The 15,908-nt window shown below is 41.9% G+C and overlaps 1 protein-coding gene across 4 annotated transcripts in view; it reads left to right on the top strand.

The window, feature by feature from the left end:
* Window positions 1–15,908, top strand: part of DNAH5 (dynein axonemal heavy chain 5) — a 463,741-nt gene that overhangs the window by 293,705 nt on the left and 154,128 nt on the right. For all 4 annotated transcript variants that reach the window (XM_075586253.1, XM_075586252.1, XM_075586255.1 and 1 more), the window contains 5 exons: window positions 666–904; window positions 2,229–2,469; window positions 3,466–3,665; window positions 4,636–4,789; window positions 14,433–14,596. In XM_075586253.1, coding sequence (XP_075442368.1) covers window positions 666–904; window positions 2,229–2,469; window positions 3,466–3,665; window positions 4,636–4,789; window positions 14,433–14,596 — 998 coding nt within the window. The remainder of the gene's footprint in view (window positions 1–665; window positions 905–2,228; window positions 2,470–3,465; window positions 3,666–4,635; window positions 4,790–14,432; window positions 14,597–15,908) is intronic.

Genomic DNA, 15,908 nt, shown 5'->3' with positions numbered 1-15,908 from the left:
TTTTATTATTCTGTGGTTTGCTTTATTTAGAGCGTTCAATCTTCAAGTCAAGAGCCACCAACAGGCCAGTTTTTTTTGTTTTTTAAACTGACACATACTTAATGTAGCTTTTATTTTAACTAAGGCAACTTGCTGTGGGAAGAAAATATAAGGTGCGCTGTGTCTTTTCTGTTTTTAACTTGCTGTGGGGTTTGTTTCTCTGAAAGTCTGTTTGGTGACCTCTTTGCACAGGACATTGAGTATTATCCTGACATAGGCATCTGCTTAACATGTTACACTTTATGCAGTTTGCACCACTGATAATTGCATCTTCATTTTCTTTTACATAGATTAACATAGATTGTTAATTATGATTGTGGATCTAAAAAAATCTTTGGTTTACAGTATTCCTGTCGTTGCTTTTCAGTGTAACAGTTTGCAATACCTTATTACTGTACCTTATTGGATATTTCTGATGCATTTTTTTAGGTTTTATATTTGGATATCACTAATTCATAGTTGTTTATTTCCTTACTCTCAAGAATGTGACCACACTGCATATCATTTGCACAATTTGTGTTGGTTATAGATCAATAACATCAGTCTGATGATAAAGTAAGTTATTTGGAAATATTTATTACTTAATCCTACTACAAAGTGAACATGCCTTTTTTTCTCCTGGCCAGAACCGTTTTGACAACTTGCATCGAAAATACATTACTTATACTGGGGGAGAAGAGCTTTTTGGTTTGCAAGTTACCCAGTATCCTCAGCTTCTGGAAATAAAAAAGCAACTTAACTTGTTGCAGAAACTTTACAGCCTATACAACAATGTAATTGATACAGTGAACGGCTATTATGATATTCTTTGGTCAGATGTGAACATAGAAAAGATCAACAGTGAACTGCTTGATTTCCAGAACAGGTAAGTCTGAGTTCTACCTCTATTCCAATGCCAGTATTTTCCTACTAATAATACATTATGAAATGTTGCACCATTTATTTTTGAAGAGAGATGACATTTAGTTTCTGTCACGCCTGTATGCCCGCAGACCAAGCTAGAACCCAGTACTGAGGTGGGAATGGTATGATACCACACACCCACAGCAGTGGGAGCAAGCCCGGAGTGTGGTATAGCGTTGCTGGGCCTGTTGGAAGAGTTGTTAGTGTATACTTGCAACGCTTGGGGAATGTCCGTGAGAATAGTCGTGTCCGTTTGCCAATGTTCAGGGATCCAGAGGGTAGAGTTGTCAGAGGGCAAGCCATGTCCTAGGAAGACAGAGGTCAGCGGAGTCGTATGCGGAGCAGGGTTCAAAGGGGTACCAGAGAGCAGAGTAGTCAAGAGTAAGCAGAGGTCAAAGCCAGGGAAATCCAAAGTAACACAGGAGCAGGTAATCACAGGAGCACAGAGGGAGCACAGCATAGGTCAGGTACACACAGGGAAACAGGAACTATGCAGAGCGAGGAAGAGGTGGACAGACAGGGATGATAAAGGAAGGTGCACCAATGACAGAGAGGGGAGGAGTAGAGAGAGAAGTGGGAGAAGCTAGAGATAGGTCAGGGAGAGAAGAGGAGGAGACAGAAGGGGCAGTCAGGGGAGTAGCCTGTACAGCTAGGGAGGCAGAGACAGGGGGAACCTGATAAGAAGCATCTGTGCGCGCGCCCCCTGTAAGCAGGGGATGCGCGCGCACAGGCTGCAACACAGGCGCGGCCCGCACTGAGCAGGGGAAGACCGCAGGAGGGGGACGGAGCCAAGAGGAGGGGAACGCACACGAGGCCTGTGCCCGCGCGATGGCCAGCAAAGGCAGGGAGGAGCATGCACGCGCGTCCTCCGTTGGCTGAGGGGGTGCACGTACCGGACGCGTCACCAGGTGCACGGAATGCCGCACCGCGGGCACCACGCGAGGAGGAGGCAACGGGATGGAGGGCACCACAGGGGAAGGTAAAGGAGCTACCGCGAGAGAGCGGGGAGGATCAAAGCAGGGGCTAAGGGAGCGCATGAGTATGCGAGACCTGCGGGGAACGTGCTGCAGCAAGGGGAGAGAGGTAGAAGGTGAAGGAGAGGAGTGGGGAGGAGTGGAAAGGGTAACAGGAGATGGGAGAGAGGGACAAGGAGAGGAAGGAATCTCCTGAGTCGTCACAGTTTCTCATTTTTAAAAGTTATGTTATTTTAGTAGTTAAAAAGTGATTCTTCTAATGAAAAATATTATGTTTTTCTTTTCACCTATATCCTACTGTACATGCCATAGGTGCCGCAAGCTTCCTAGGGCTTTAAAGGAGTGGCAAGCTTTTCTAGACCTAAAGAAGACTATTGATGATTTCAGCGAGTGCTGCCCGCTTCTAGAACTAATGTCGAACAAAGCAATGATGGCTCGGCACTGGAAGAGGATAACAGATTTAACAGGACACAGCTTTGATGTTGAAAATGAAACTTTTAAGCTGAGAAATATAATGGAAGCACCCTTGTTAAGATACAAAGAAGAAATAGAGGTATTGTGTACTGTAATAGTATGTATTTGATTAGATGGATTAAGATATGTTATCATATTTTAATACAGTAAATATTTTAAGAGGACAATGTTAAGTGCTGAGAAATCATTTTAAAGATCTTAAGAGTGTCATAAAATCCTGCTATAGTATACTCTTAACAATTAATACGGTTTGCTATTAAGTAATTTTAAAGTATCTGCAGCATTAAGTTACGTTCTCCTCATAATATATAGGTGGTCCTCACTATCTGTCGGTTTGTTATCTGTCAAATGGATTATCTGACACCGGATAATGCATTCCACGGAACGCATTATCCGACATCGGAACAGACTACCCGACGCACACCGCCCCGGATTAATATTTGATCCGCAATCCGACGGTCCACAATCTGCCGACGGTTTGTGGGACGGATTCCAGCGGATAACCGAGGACTGCCTGTACAAGCTATTGTAATCCAAATCCCATCTAAAACCTTCTCTTAAATAAACTTAATTCTTCTATCTACAGTGCCTATGAAGTTTAGGCTCTTGATCAAAGTTCTTTTAGTTTATTTTAAATAACCAAATGTTTTGCGATGCTCTGTATAAGTGTACTAAATAATTGATCTGCAACATTGTAAACAATACTTTATACTGTAATTCTGTTTAATTACTTGTACATCCACTTGTTTTTGGAACGTGCAGCTTTCTAAATAATTTCTAGACATTATTGATAGTGACTCTTCATATAAAACCAACCCGTTAACCATGAAAGTGTTCTCAACATATTTCTTCATTTAAGCCCCTCCAAATTATTCAATTTTAAAATACATATATTATTATTAATTATAGACTAAAACACTAAAATAAAACAGTATTATGATGTATTATTATATTGTGTAAAATGAGAGGGTCACATGGTGAACTTATTAGTTCAGCAATAAACATATACAGTATGTTCATTTCCAAAAAGAAATGGATGCAAGTTTTTTCTTCTGATTTCTTTCATTTCTTGTAGGATATCTGCATTAGTGCAGTAAAGGAAAGAGACATTGAGCAGAAACTGAAGCAAGTGATTGCTGAGTGGGACAACAAAACATTCACTTTTGCCAACTTTAAAACCCGTGGAGAGCTACTTCTGAGAGGTGATAGCACATCCGAAATCATAGCCAGCATGGAAGATAGTCTAATGATTTTGGGGTCTCTGATGAGTAACAGGTACGTAACATTGTGTTAATTAAATATTTAAAATCACATGCAATAAATGCATCTGCTAGTAGGAAATAGGAAAAGCAAATTACATGCCAACTGGATATTATCTTTTTAATTGGCATGTTAACACACAGATTACAGTAAGTACCATTCAAATCAATGGGACTGAGGTGCGATAACGCATATCATGGTTAGAGAGTCTCACCAGTGTTCTATTCCACAGGATATTTGTGTTAATATATTAGTCTTGGTATTAGTTTGTCACATTTCACTCTAACAGTATTCTGTACCAAGTAGACAAACAAATTAAAACTTTCATTCCACGCAATGGCTTTTGAAAATGGGCTGTGTGACCTAAAGATGTGTGAAACTGTCCCAGTTCACTTTTAGAATCACTTGCCAACATTTTAGCGTATTTAAAAAAAAAAATTTTTTTAAATCGTTTGAGATCACTTAGAGAGTTAGAGAATTGTTTTGTTAATTCTACAAAATTACCTTAATTAATTTAAGGAGTCACCATATTTAGTGGTCATAAAAGTGTAAAAAAAACATGCTTTCTTCCTTTTCACAAACATTTCATTTGCCCTATTAGCTAGTGTCTAAAATCCAAATACTGTATACATAAAATATATCAAATCAATCGCACAGTAATTTGACTGGCCTACATTTGGAAAGTAATGAAGTGCATTACTACACATATTAACTTGTTTCACTAGTTGATAATCTCTGTATGTATATTTTATTAATATAGAATCAGTCATGTATACTGTGCTTTACAGACTTTATAGTACTTGTACAATACAGAGATGTTCAAACCTTAGAAGTAAACAGGAGAATTCCCTCCCACCCCCCTGATTTTACAGTCTACGATATTCAGCAGTATTACGGTAGCTTTTCTAAAATTATGTTCATTTTCTTTATAATTAAGCATTTATTTTAATTATATCTCTTTCATAACTTTACATTCAACTTCAAGGTACAACACACCATTCAAAGCACAAATTCAGAAATGGGTTCAATACCTCTCAAATACAACAGACATAATTGAAAACTGGATGACTGTGCAGAACCTGTGGATTTACTTAGAAGCTGTCTTTGTTGGCGGAGATATTGCAAAGCAACTCCCAAAGGTATTGTTAAATCTAAGATGCTATTCAAAGAATCTGTGCTTTTTCTTTTTTTGTTACTACTGACATAGAAATTTCCCTTTGGAAAATTAAGTTTTCTAAGTTTTTTAATTCTAAGTTGGATTCCGTCTGTTTGTTTGTTTTTATGTCCGAAGCATTGAAATCTCAGAAATAGCACCACGTAGCACCACAAAACTTTCACTGTACATTCTGCTGCGGATTTGTAGGTCAATGCAACTATTTTGAGCTTCCAATGTGACTCACCTCCCAAATTATGGACATTCTAAGTTTCCCTCGGCTGTCCAGCAAATCTGTTAGAGCAGGAGCAGGGGTCAGGGGGCATAGCTACTAAGGGAGGGGGCGGGTATTTGCCTGGATCGGGCTGTCTCTGTGTCGATGTGTGGGGGGGGGGGAGTGGGGGATATGTGCCAGCTAACGGGGGAGATGTACTAGCAGGGGGGGGGGGGGAGATGTGCCAGCTAGCGGGGGGAGATGTACCAGTGGGGCGGGGGGGACTGGACATGTACTGTCAGCTGGGGGAGATGTACCAACAGGGTGAGGCGGGAAAATGTGCTGCCAGCGAGGGGAGATGTACCATCGGGGGGGGGGGGGCGGGGAGGTGCCGGGAGCGAGGTGACATGCCACAGCAGCGCGGGGAGATGTGCCACCAGCATGGGGGGGACATGTGAACGCGCAAGGGGTCATGGAGGTAGAATGGGGGTAAGTGGGAGTTTAGCAAGCAGGGAGATACCCATATTAAATATAGATAATACTAGATAACTTCTAAAGACTAAACCCACTTGGCGTAGAAAGGCAGGAGCAGATAAGATAATAGTACAGAGTGAAAAAAACTTAAATGCATGCTTGCTAATGCAAGAAGCTTTACAGATAAAATGGGTGAGCTTGAATTAAGAGCTGCAAGCGAGCCGTATGATATAGGCATTACTGAAACATGATGGGATGAAACGCATGACTGGGCAGTTCATTTAGAGGGTTATTCCCTTTTTTGGTAGGATCGAGCAAATAGAAGAGGAGGTGGAGTATGTTTATATGTTAAACTGCATCTAAAACCTATTATAAGGGAAGATGTTTATGAAGTAAATGATGAAAATGTAGAGACCTTGTGGATAGATATTAGCAGTAGAGGTAAAAGTTCAAGAAAATGTTTGTAGGGAAATGCTATAAGCCACCAAATATCTGTGAGATTGAGGAAGCTAAAATATTTTTCCAAATGGAGAAGGCATCAAAACGAGGTCATGATTGCATAATGGGTGATTTTAATTATCCAGACAGAGTGGGGCAATGGGATTAGCATTACAACAAAAGGAAAAAGGTTTTGGTGGGTGCTTAAAGACAATTACATGACAAATTGGCAAAAAAAAATGGATAATGACAAAAGGATTGCAATAGAAAGTAAGATCAACCCTAAAACGTTATTTAAGTACATTAATAACAAAAAAAGTAGAAAAGGAAATATAGGACCCTTTCATTGTGAAATGGGTAGACTGATTATTGGTGATAAGGAAAAAGCAGAAGTATTAAACAAATTCTTTGCCTGTGTATTTACTAGGAAAGTATCAAATGCAATAGTAGTGCCCCAGAAGTTCATAGGTGGCTTGATAAAATTAAAGAAAATAAGGCACCTGGCCTTCGATGGCATACTGTACATCCAAGAGTTCTTAAGGATTTAGGTTCAGTAATGGCCAAACCATTACATTTAATATTCAAGGACTCCATTTTCACAGGCTCAGTACCACAAAATTGGCGTAAAGCAGATGTGGTGCCTATATTTAAAAAAGGAGCTATATTACAACCAGGGAATTACAGACCTGTAAACTTGACATCAAAAGTGGGGAAGCTACTTGAAGGTTTAGTATAGTAAATCATTAAGGCATACCTAAGGGAAAACAAAATTATTAGTAATAGTCTGCATTGATTTGATTTATGAAGGATAGGTCATGCCAATCTAATCTTATTAGTTTCTTTGAGGAGGTAAGTACAAATTTAGACCAGGGTAATGCAGTTGATGTTGTCTACTTAGATTTTTCAAAGGCATTTGATATGGTTCCGCAGAAGAGGTTAGTGTACAAAATATAGCAAATTGGACACTGAAAAAATATTTGCACCTGAATTGATGAATCCACACGGATTAAAACCGACCAAATCCGTCCATGGATTTTATACCGCAAAATGGATTTTGCTGGTAAAATGTGAGAAAAACCGGGAAACAGATTTTGGTGGATTTGCCCTCTATAGAAGACACACTTCCTAGATTAATTTGAGTAAAGGAATCCAGATCTTATTATAATTCTTCAACACTTCAGATACCTTTATCATAGATTTGTTTAGTTTCCAATTTGCTTTAGGAAACCTAGCCTCTAGGTTAGTTATAGTCATTTCCACCAGGTCTCTCCTCCGCTCGCACTTCCTGATCCCTTCCAGCCAAAGTGCACATGCGCAGAGCAACCTCCCGTGACCTCTACGCATTTCGCACCACGTGCTTCGTCAGGATTCACGTTAGAGGTTGCCAATGCACATTATAATACCATTCGCAGCCAATGAGGCTGCTCAGAAACAAACGGACACAGCCAATGCATAATAATAATACATTCCAAACGAATGTAGTTTTGTTTATTATGTTTGTCAGGATACTAAATGTATTCGTCAATTCTCGTTACTATGACTACCTAGGGAAGCTTAACCCTGATTGGTGTGATTGGAACACCACAGAATACAGTTACTGTCTGCATCAAATCCGCTTGATTTAAAAGCGGTTTAAAATTACTGTGGTCAAATGGTTAAAATTACCATAGATTTTTTAGATGTATCCAGACTCATTACTTATTGTTTTAATAATTTGAGGTCTAAACAGCCAGGTGAAGAAAACAGAAGAATATTTCAATTTAAATGATTATTTTTGGAATTTCAGAAGTGATATACAGTAGTGTAGTTAGTACTGGATGTATCTTCCATCCCAAAAGATATAGAAGATTTGTAACTCAGAATGTCATGATGAGTGTCAGTAACAAAGATGTCAGCATATGCAATTTTAATAGTATGTTGAATAAAAAGCATGTAATCCTTAATTATGGCATATGTCAGGTAAAGTTTACAGAAACACCCCCGAAATAGTTAAAAAAATGGGGTAAAGAGGAACCCTTCATTTAATTGTGTATATCCAGAACTGTTCTTTTCTCAATAAGAACAGATCTCTATCCCCTTGTCTCTCTGATCTGGGAATGCACTCTATTCCCATAAATCTCTGGGATCACATTTATGAACATCCTGAAAATGTTTTAATAATGGTGTTAGTGGCAAACATTTCTCCACCAATTTAGGAATGTTTTTAATACTCCTCAGATGTTCCCAAATCCTTCATTTTAATATCCTTTTAGTTTTCCTAATATATTGTAAGTTGCACTTACATTGCAGTAAGTATACAACATGGGTTGTCAAACAATTAATAAAGCTATGAACTGGATAGTTCTTTTGTGTAACCGATTGTCAGGAATCGGCGTTCTCCACGCTCCTCACACAGAGCACTCCCTCCCCGCAGGGAGCCCCTGGATACACAAAACAATCCTGCCTTACCGGCCTCCACGGCTCCCCGCCCCTGCCGCCGTCGCGGGATCACTCCCCTCGGCGATTCCTCTGTACAGCGCCGCGCGCGCCCACGCCCTCCTGCACGCACACCTGCACCATCCACTGGCTCGGTTCACGCGCGTACACGAGTTACGGAGCACGCTCAGTCTGCACACTCTTCTTCCCGTCCCCCGGACCTCAGGCTCCGCCCCTGCACACTGCACGAGCATACTCAGGTTACCAACAAGACTCACCTGGCCTGTTATGCCTGCACCAATCTGCAGTGTCTCCCTGTAGCTCCTACAGTTCCTAATTGGACCGCCTCCGTTCCTAATTGGACATTCCTGCTTTATCTAGCTCCTCTCTGCTCGACATAGTCTCTGTATGGAAGTACTTCTGGATTCTCTCAGAGTTTTCACAGGTTCTGACGCGGCTTGTACGACTACCCCCTTTGGATCTCAATCTCGGCACTCCTTGGACAACGCTCACTCTGGTAACCCCTTGAACACGGCTTGGACTACGACCTATCTCCACTCTCCACTCCCTGACCTCGGCAAGGCATTCATCACTCTATCTCTACAACCGGTACTGGCAAGTATTGTCTACCTTACTACACCTGGCCTGGCAACACTTTATACCACACTCCGGACACACTCCCTTTGCTGCGGGTACGTGTATTACCACTTCCCCCTTCAGCTCAGGGGACGAGTCTGGTCTGCGGGCAGCACCGGCGTAACACTGATGAAACAACCTTTTTATCTGTTTTCATATGAAGGCAAGCCTTGCATTTCCCGCATTTATAGTTTCCAAGCGTGTTCTAATGTCACTGGGTGCATTCTTTTTATTTTTAACCTGACTCTGGGCCAATAATCCCTTTAAATTTTGGGCCTTCCTTAAGACTACCTCTGGTCTTGATTTAATTAGTGGTTCCAAAATAGGATCTAATTTCAATATCCTCCAATGTTTGCTCAAAATCTTTTTAATTGAGCCATGTGCCCTATTGAACTGTGTGATGAAAGCTGGAATTATTTTGGAGGAAACAGCCTTCTTAACACTAGTTCCAACACTGCCAATCCTTAACTCATTGGACTTTTTACTTTTATATTGTAAGAGGAGCACTTTTACTTTTCTCACTTTTTCAATTGCTGAATCAACCAAAGTGTCTTTATAATGTTTTTGAATAAACCTATCCCTCAGAACTGAGTTTGGAGGTCAAAATTATTTTGAATGGTACTATTTCTCTTCAGTCATAGAAATGATTATAGGGAATCTTTGAAATTACATTCCTGTGTCCAGGTTAGAGGGAGCTCAGCAGAGAGATCGGCAGATGACTAGGGCTCAAACCCATTCGCCCATGGGTTGGGATTAAGCTTCTGGAACTCCTGGCCATCTGCCCGCACATAATGATAAAAAGAAAATGAAGAGTAATAGAGTGCTAACCACACTAAAACTAAAACCAAAAAATACCCAGTGAAAGTGGTGTGGTGGTGATATAGTGAACAAATAACTCACATATGCATCTGCAGGAGAAAAATCTGGTCACGCGTGACTCTCTCTTAGAAAATACATAAGGAGTACATAGTGTAATACAGTTTAATGCACAAGCAAATTAAATCAATTGGGGAAAAGACATACTCACATTCTCCCAATTATCAAATCGCAGTGAGTGCTTTAAGGGCACACTCTCGCCACCCTGGAACTCCCGAAATCGTCTGGAACAGGAAAAGTCACGATGTAAGCCCCGTTGCCCGCCTGGATCCTCCGATCCATGTTGTTTGCTGGTGGCCGTCGGAACTTCCGCATCTACGCGCGCAGCAGATGCGGTGGCTCACGAGGGACTGGTCTCTTCCTTACCAGCTACGGAGTCTTCAGAGGGTCAAAAACCCTATGCGTTTCACCTACTATCCAATTCGGCTTCCTCGGGGGTTGTGGATAATTCTACTTTGCCCTTAACTAGTACTTATAGGCATACTAATCACAGATTGTCCAATTAGAAAAGGCGCCGGGAGTGTTGTCCTACTAGCCCCTAATTGAATCTCATTCATTTCGTACAATGATTAGCAAAAAACAATTTTAATACACATAATAATAAAATCCTATTATACTATAATAATAAAATACCTAAACCATAATGTATTAATGAAAATAAATCACAAAAAGGCAAAAAGAGACAAATGTTAAAAACACACATGGGTAAAGGTGCCAGATTACAAAGGGAAACCAATGGGTAAAAACATTAAATTTAGAGGGAGGCTAAAAATTGCCTATCATCTCCATTAGTTCTAATAAAAATGTATTTAAAATATAAATACTAATGTAAACATCCACCTGCACAGCTAGATTGTTCCAACAGTTCTGATCCAAGGTAGGGGGCAAAGCAGCGGCTCCACTCCTGCTAGGACAATGGAGAAGCCCTCATGTCAACCTCTGCACACTCCCTCCCAGACAGCCCGCCAAGGTGGCCTGCCCAAGGGTTGGCTGACGGGGGGCAGACGCATCCAAATCAGAGCAGGGTTTACGACAAAACAGAAACATACTACCTCTTTTCCCTCTGTGGTCCTGGTGGGTCCATATAGCCAATGGAATGTGGTCAAATGATTAAACAATGAGCTCAAGGCTTTAAATTTCATTCCGGTGCTTGCTCTTGCCTTCCGTCGATGGATGATATATTTGGAGCAGTTGTAGCGTGGGGCTGCGAGTTTCTCAGTGGTCATGCCTTTGTCCACAGGGTCTCCAATGCCGGGGTCCTGTCCGTCCCAGGTCTTCCGCAGATGGGCAGGGCTGCCACTCCCAGCTTCTCCAGAAAGGCTGGGCCTTCTTCTGGGTAGATAATCCAAGAATGGGGAGGGGGGGAAGGGAGGGGTAAGGGATGCTCCCGCATCAGCAGGTAAGAAGTGTATAAGTAATAAAGTGTCGAGCCAAATACCGGTGCAAAAGAGGAAAGGTATAACTAAAGCGGAAAAGAGAAAAAGTTCCTCCTTGAATGCACTCGGATAAGCCAGTATTGATAGTAATGAGTGTGTTAAAAACCTTTTAATCACAAGAGAAGGTTAAAAAAGAATTGTACAGAGGGGCATGGTGTATATAATCCAAGGCCAGCCCCTAAAAGGCAAACCAGCAGAATCGTCCTCACTCTTGAGGAGATATGGGTATAACAACACCTAAATGTGGAACTGTGTCGCTCAGATAGTACCCTTTCCTATAATACCAGATTAGAGGGTCCATAAACCATATGGAAATCCTTTTGTCAATAATTCAATGAACCTAAAATGATATAGGTCATTGAAGCTAAGTCTGGAGGGTAATTATCTTACACCGACTGGACAGATGGTGTATATCTGGGTGATGTCCCTAGTCCACTTAAGTGGTGTGTATAATAAAAAAACAAAACATGGTGAAAACAATAACAACGCAACAAAGATTATAATCAAAAAAAGAAAAAACTCAACCACCATGTACATATAGTAGTGAGATGTGTAGCTAAATAGTGTGTGAGCTCTGCAAAGGGCAAGCACAAAGTGTGCTAACGGAGACGCCCTGAGGCATACCTCCCCTGGTATTATGCTGCCGTTCCCCTCTACCAACGATGGTGTAGCGGCTGTTGAGTGCACACAAGAGCTAAGTAGCACCCTTATTAGGACTGAAGATACTATCCTGTCCTGACAATGTACTGTGAATTGTTATGTCTGCTATGTTTTCACTCTATCATAGCTACCATTCAGGTTACCAGCATAATATGTGCAAATAAGAGAGGGGGATGTAATCAGGGGTTCTGTTAACTGACCATTATCAGCCCTAGCTGTGTATATATTATATTTACCTGCTTAGAGGGAGACTTAATCTGATTTATGAATTAGTTTGTTCCTTACCCCATGTACTTATCAGCAACCTATAACTACTGGGCCTGATTAGTGCTAACTACTGGACTCTAGAGAGGCTTTTTGTGATTTTGATCCCTTCTTCTGGGTTTCATTGTCAAGGCTCTTCCCTCCCACACGATCAGCAGCTTAAATGGGAAGGCCCATCTGTATCTAATATTACTGTCCCTTAACTTTATGTTTTCTTCCTTTAAATTCATCCTGCATGATAAGGTGGGGGGAAATTGATCCACGTAAACCTGTAAGGGGATATTTTCAAATCTTAGGTTGCCTTTTACCAATGCTCCCGTGTTAAATGCCTCTTTTGTTTTGTAGTTGTGGAACCTAATTATGACATTGTGTGACTCGTCCACCGGCTGGGGTTTATGGCATTTATCCAAGAGCAGAGATTCTTCTGTTTGCTCCGGCAAGGCCACAGTGAGCTACCTGCCCTTAAAGTCTTCCATGTTTCTCTCCGACTCAGGAATGCCCCTTATCCTAAGATTATTGTGGCAATCTTTATTTTCGGCCTCCTCTTATCTGTCTAGAACATCACCAAAGTGGGATCACATCTCCTTTAGATCATCTTCCATGTGGGTTTGGTTTCTAACTGTGGCGTCCATTTGTTTTCGAGAGAAAATTACCAGAGAGGTAATGTCTGCTTTCAGGTCAGATACGTCACTCTGCAGCAAGCTGTTAATGCTACAGTATAGATAGAGAATGTCTTTTTTTGTTGAAGGTAGGTGTTACGCCGATGCTCGCCACAAACCGGGACCGGACCGCGGGGCTGAGGTGGGGTTATATAATCACCGACCTTAGTCCACGCAGACTGATCCGGAGTGCGCAGTTCATAGTCGTACATCGCAGGGTCAGGATTGGAGAAGGCAGCATCGTCGTTAATGAAGCAAGAGTTCGGCAACAGGAAGTCAGGAGTTCCCCGCTTCAGCTTAGGAGCGTGAGCGCGGGGGTGGCTTCTGCGCGAGGAGCGGCCTCGGCCCATGACGCCGATCTCAGCAGGAGGAGACAGCAGGCTGGCCGAAGTTTACCGCAGGGCAGCGTCGGGAAGAACCAACGCTTCAGCGCAGAAGTCCAAGGCAGGCCACTGCAAGAGGATAGCAGCAGGTCGCAGGAAAGGAAGGATAGCCACTGCTAGGAGGGAATGCAGCAGGTACCAGTGCTGGCAACAACGCTTCAGCACAGACGTTCAGGACAGGCCACTGCAGGGGGATAGCAGCAGGCCGCAGGAACAGAAAGGGTAGCCACTGCTAGGAGGGAATGCAGCAGGTACCAGTGCTGGCAACAACGCTTCAGCACAGACGTCCAGGGCAGGCCACTGCAAGGAGATAGCAGCAGGCCGCAGGAAAGGAAGGGTAGCCACTGCTAGGAGGGAATGCAGCAGGTACCAGTGCTGGCAACAACGCTTCAGCACGGACGTCCAGGAACAGGCCTCTGCATACTCAGGAACATGGAAGGTAAGAACGCTGGGAGAGAGGCCTGGGGTGGTTTGTGGCAGAGACAGTAACATAGAGGTAGGAATGGTTATGCTCGGCGCTGGTTCAGTGCCAACGCCTAGAATATATAGGGCGGAGATCCAATCACAAGAGGAGGGTGTGTGAGTATTCCTCCAATGATGTAGCACAGGGCAGAAGCTGCAATGAGAGGCAGCACATGTGCCTTTGATTGCCAGGGGAAGCTTGCAACTGCATGATTCTGCAAGGCTATAGTCAAAGCCAGTAGTGGATTCCTTACAGTAGGGTGCTCAGCTCTGCCTTTGACTCCGACGGGGTATAGGATTGCGGGTCCATGGCTTAGGCCTGTCTGGACAGCTCCTGATTTTTAAACAACTCCAGAAGTTCCCCTGGATTCTTTTTTGTTTTATCTAACTTTGGAGGCATGGTGGTGTCTGGCTTTTCTTCCAGTGTTTTCGCAGAAATTGGTTCTGTCGCTGTGGGCTTATATTAATACCAGAGATATTGAGGAGTTCATGTCCTAAGCCACCATCTTAGTTCGCGATGCACATGTGCCTCATTTGATTTTATTTTAATCCCAAAAACTAATATCCTGTCATACTTTTTCACGGTAATGCTCTCCTCCTTTTTTGGGATAAATTACCTTCAAAATGTACAGTATAGTTGACAAAAATGCATATATGTCACCTGAATCGATAGTTACACAGTTGAGATGTTTATGTGCTTTCCTTTCTACAGGAAGCAAAGCGTTTCTCAAACATTGACAAGTCCTGGGTCAAGATTATGACCAGAGCACATGAGATGCCAAACGTTGTGCAATGCTGTGTTGGAGATGAGACAATGGGCCAGCTTCTGCCTCACTTACTGGAGCAGCTTGAAATCTGCCAGAAATCACTCACTGGGTAAGACCAGGATTTGGGAACTGCATTGTTAGTACATTAACATGCTGTAAAGTATTGCATTTTACGTCATTCAGTGTTTCAAGTGCTATGCAAAGGCTTTCAAAAATACTTAGCAGATATGAACTACAGGTTGAAAGGCACACTGTCAAATTGAAACAATGCAGGTGCAGTTTTCTCTGATTCTGTAATGCTATCCTATAATCCTACAAAGCACCAAAATATGAAACAACCCCTCCCTCATTATATCTGCCTATTCTTTTTCATAGACATCATTTGTACTTTTCTTGTATTGATTTTATTAATATAGTTTTTATGAATAAACATGTTGTTGTGTCTCTGCTTACTTCACAAGGATAGATCTCCAAAGCTGCATATATTTAATAGTTTAGATACAGTATACAGATGTATACTGTATGTTGTGCGTGACCTTGCTACCCCAGATAACACAACATATGTTATAACTCACAAACTTTTCATGGCTGTTCAAAATCCAATGGCAGAACTGGCACAGAATGTCACTATACACCCCACAATTTTGTAGCTAGAAGTAACATTGAACTTTGCTATGTCTAAAATTAGAAAGCCCACACTGCAGAGGTCAGAGAACACAAGTGTTAAAAAGAAGGAATCTCATTAGTGAATTGTGTTAGGCAAATAGCATCAAAACTGTATACATTTTCTTCAATTATTTGGTATTTGTGGAACTTCTTGGTAAATAAACCCTGAGATTTATGGTACTGTGGGGCATGTTTCCACATCACTATCTGAACTAATTACAGAAGTAGCACGATTTACTGTCCCTGGATTCATGGGAAGAAAAGCCAAGCGCTGCATCGGTGGGTTCTGTAAAAGGTGCGGCAGCTTGCGGTGGAATTCAAATCCTATGATATGTTTCCTTCTGCCGTGGGGATGCTATGGTCAGGATTCTACAGCTTTACCCAGCAGCGGAGAATTGTCTGCCTACATCTGTAAACCATCAAAACAATAACAAACATAACATTTACTTGCTAACCAAAAAGGGAACACCATGGTGGCTCTACAGATGTGCATTACTACCAGGCTTCCATGGCAAACAAATACAAGTAAATAAAATAACACAAGCATAAATTATTATTACATTTAGTGTAACCCCCTTCACTGCCATTTGCACTGATCCACAATCTTTAACATGACCAGATGGCACAGGGTGAAAGAGAAAATTATTGAAAAATATGTATACATGTCGTTTTAAAAATGTTCCTCCTTTATTTTACTGAGTTTTAGCTCATTCGATATATCATGATTTCCCTAGCCCTGAATATTAGGATTTACA

Source organism: Ascaphus truei, chromosome 2, assembly GCF_040206685.1.
Source record: "Ascaphus truei isolate aAscTru1 chromosome 2, aAscTru1.hap1, whole genome shotgun sequence".
Taxonomy (NCBI): Eukaryota; Metazoa; Chordata; class Amphibia; order Anura; family Ascaphidae; genus Ascaphus; species Ascaphus truei.
Note: the sequence above shows the minus strand (reverse complement) of the source record. Positions and strands in the feature narration are given on the sequence as shown.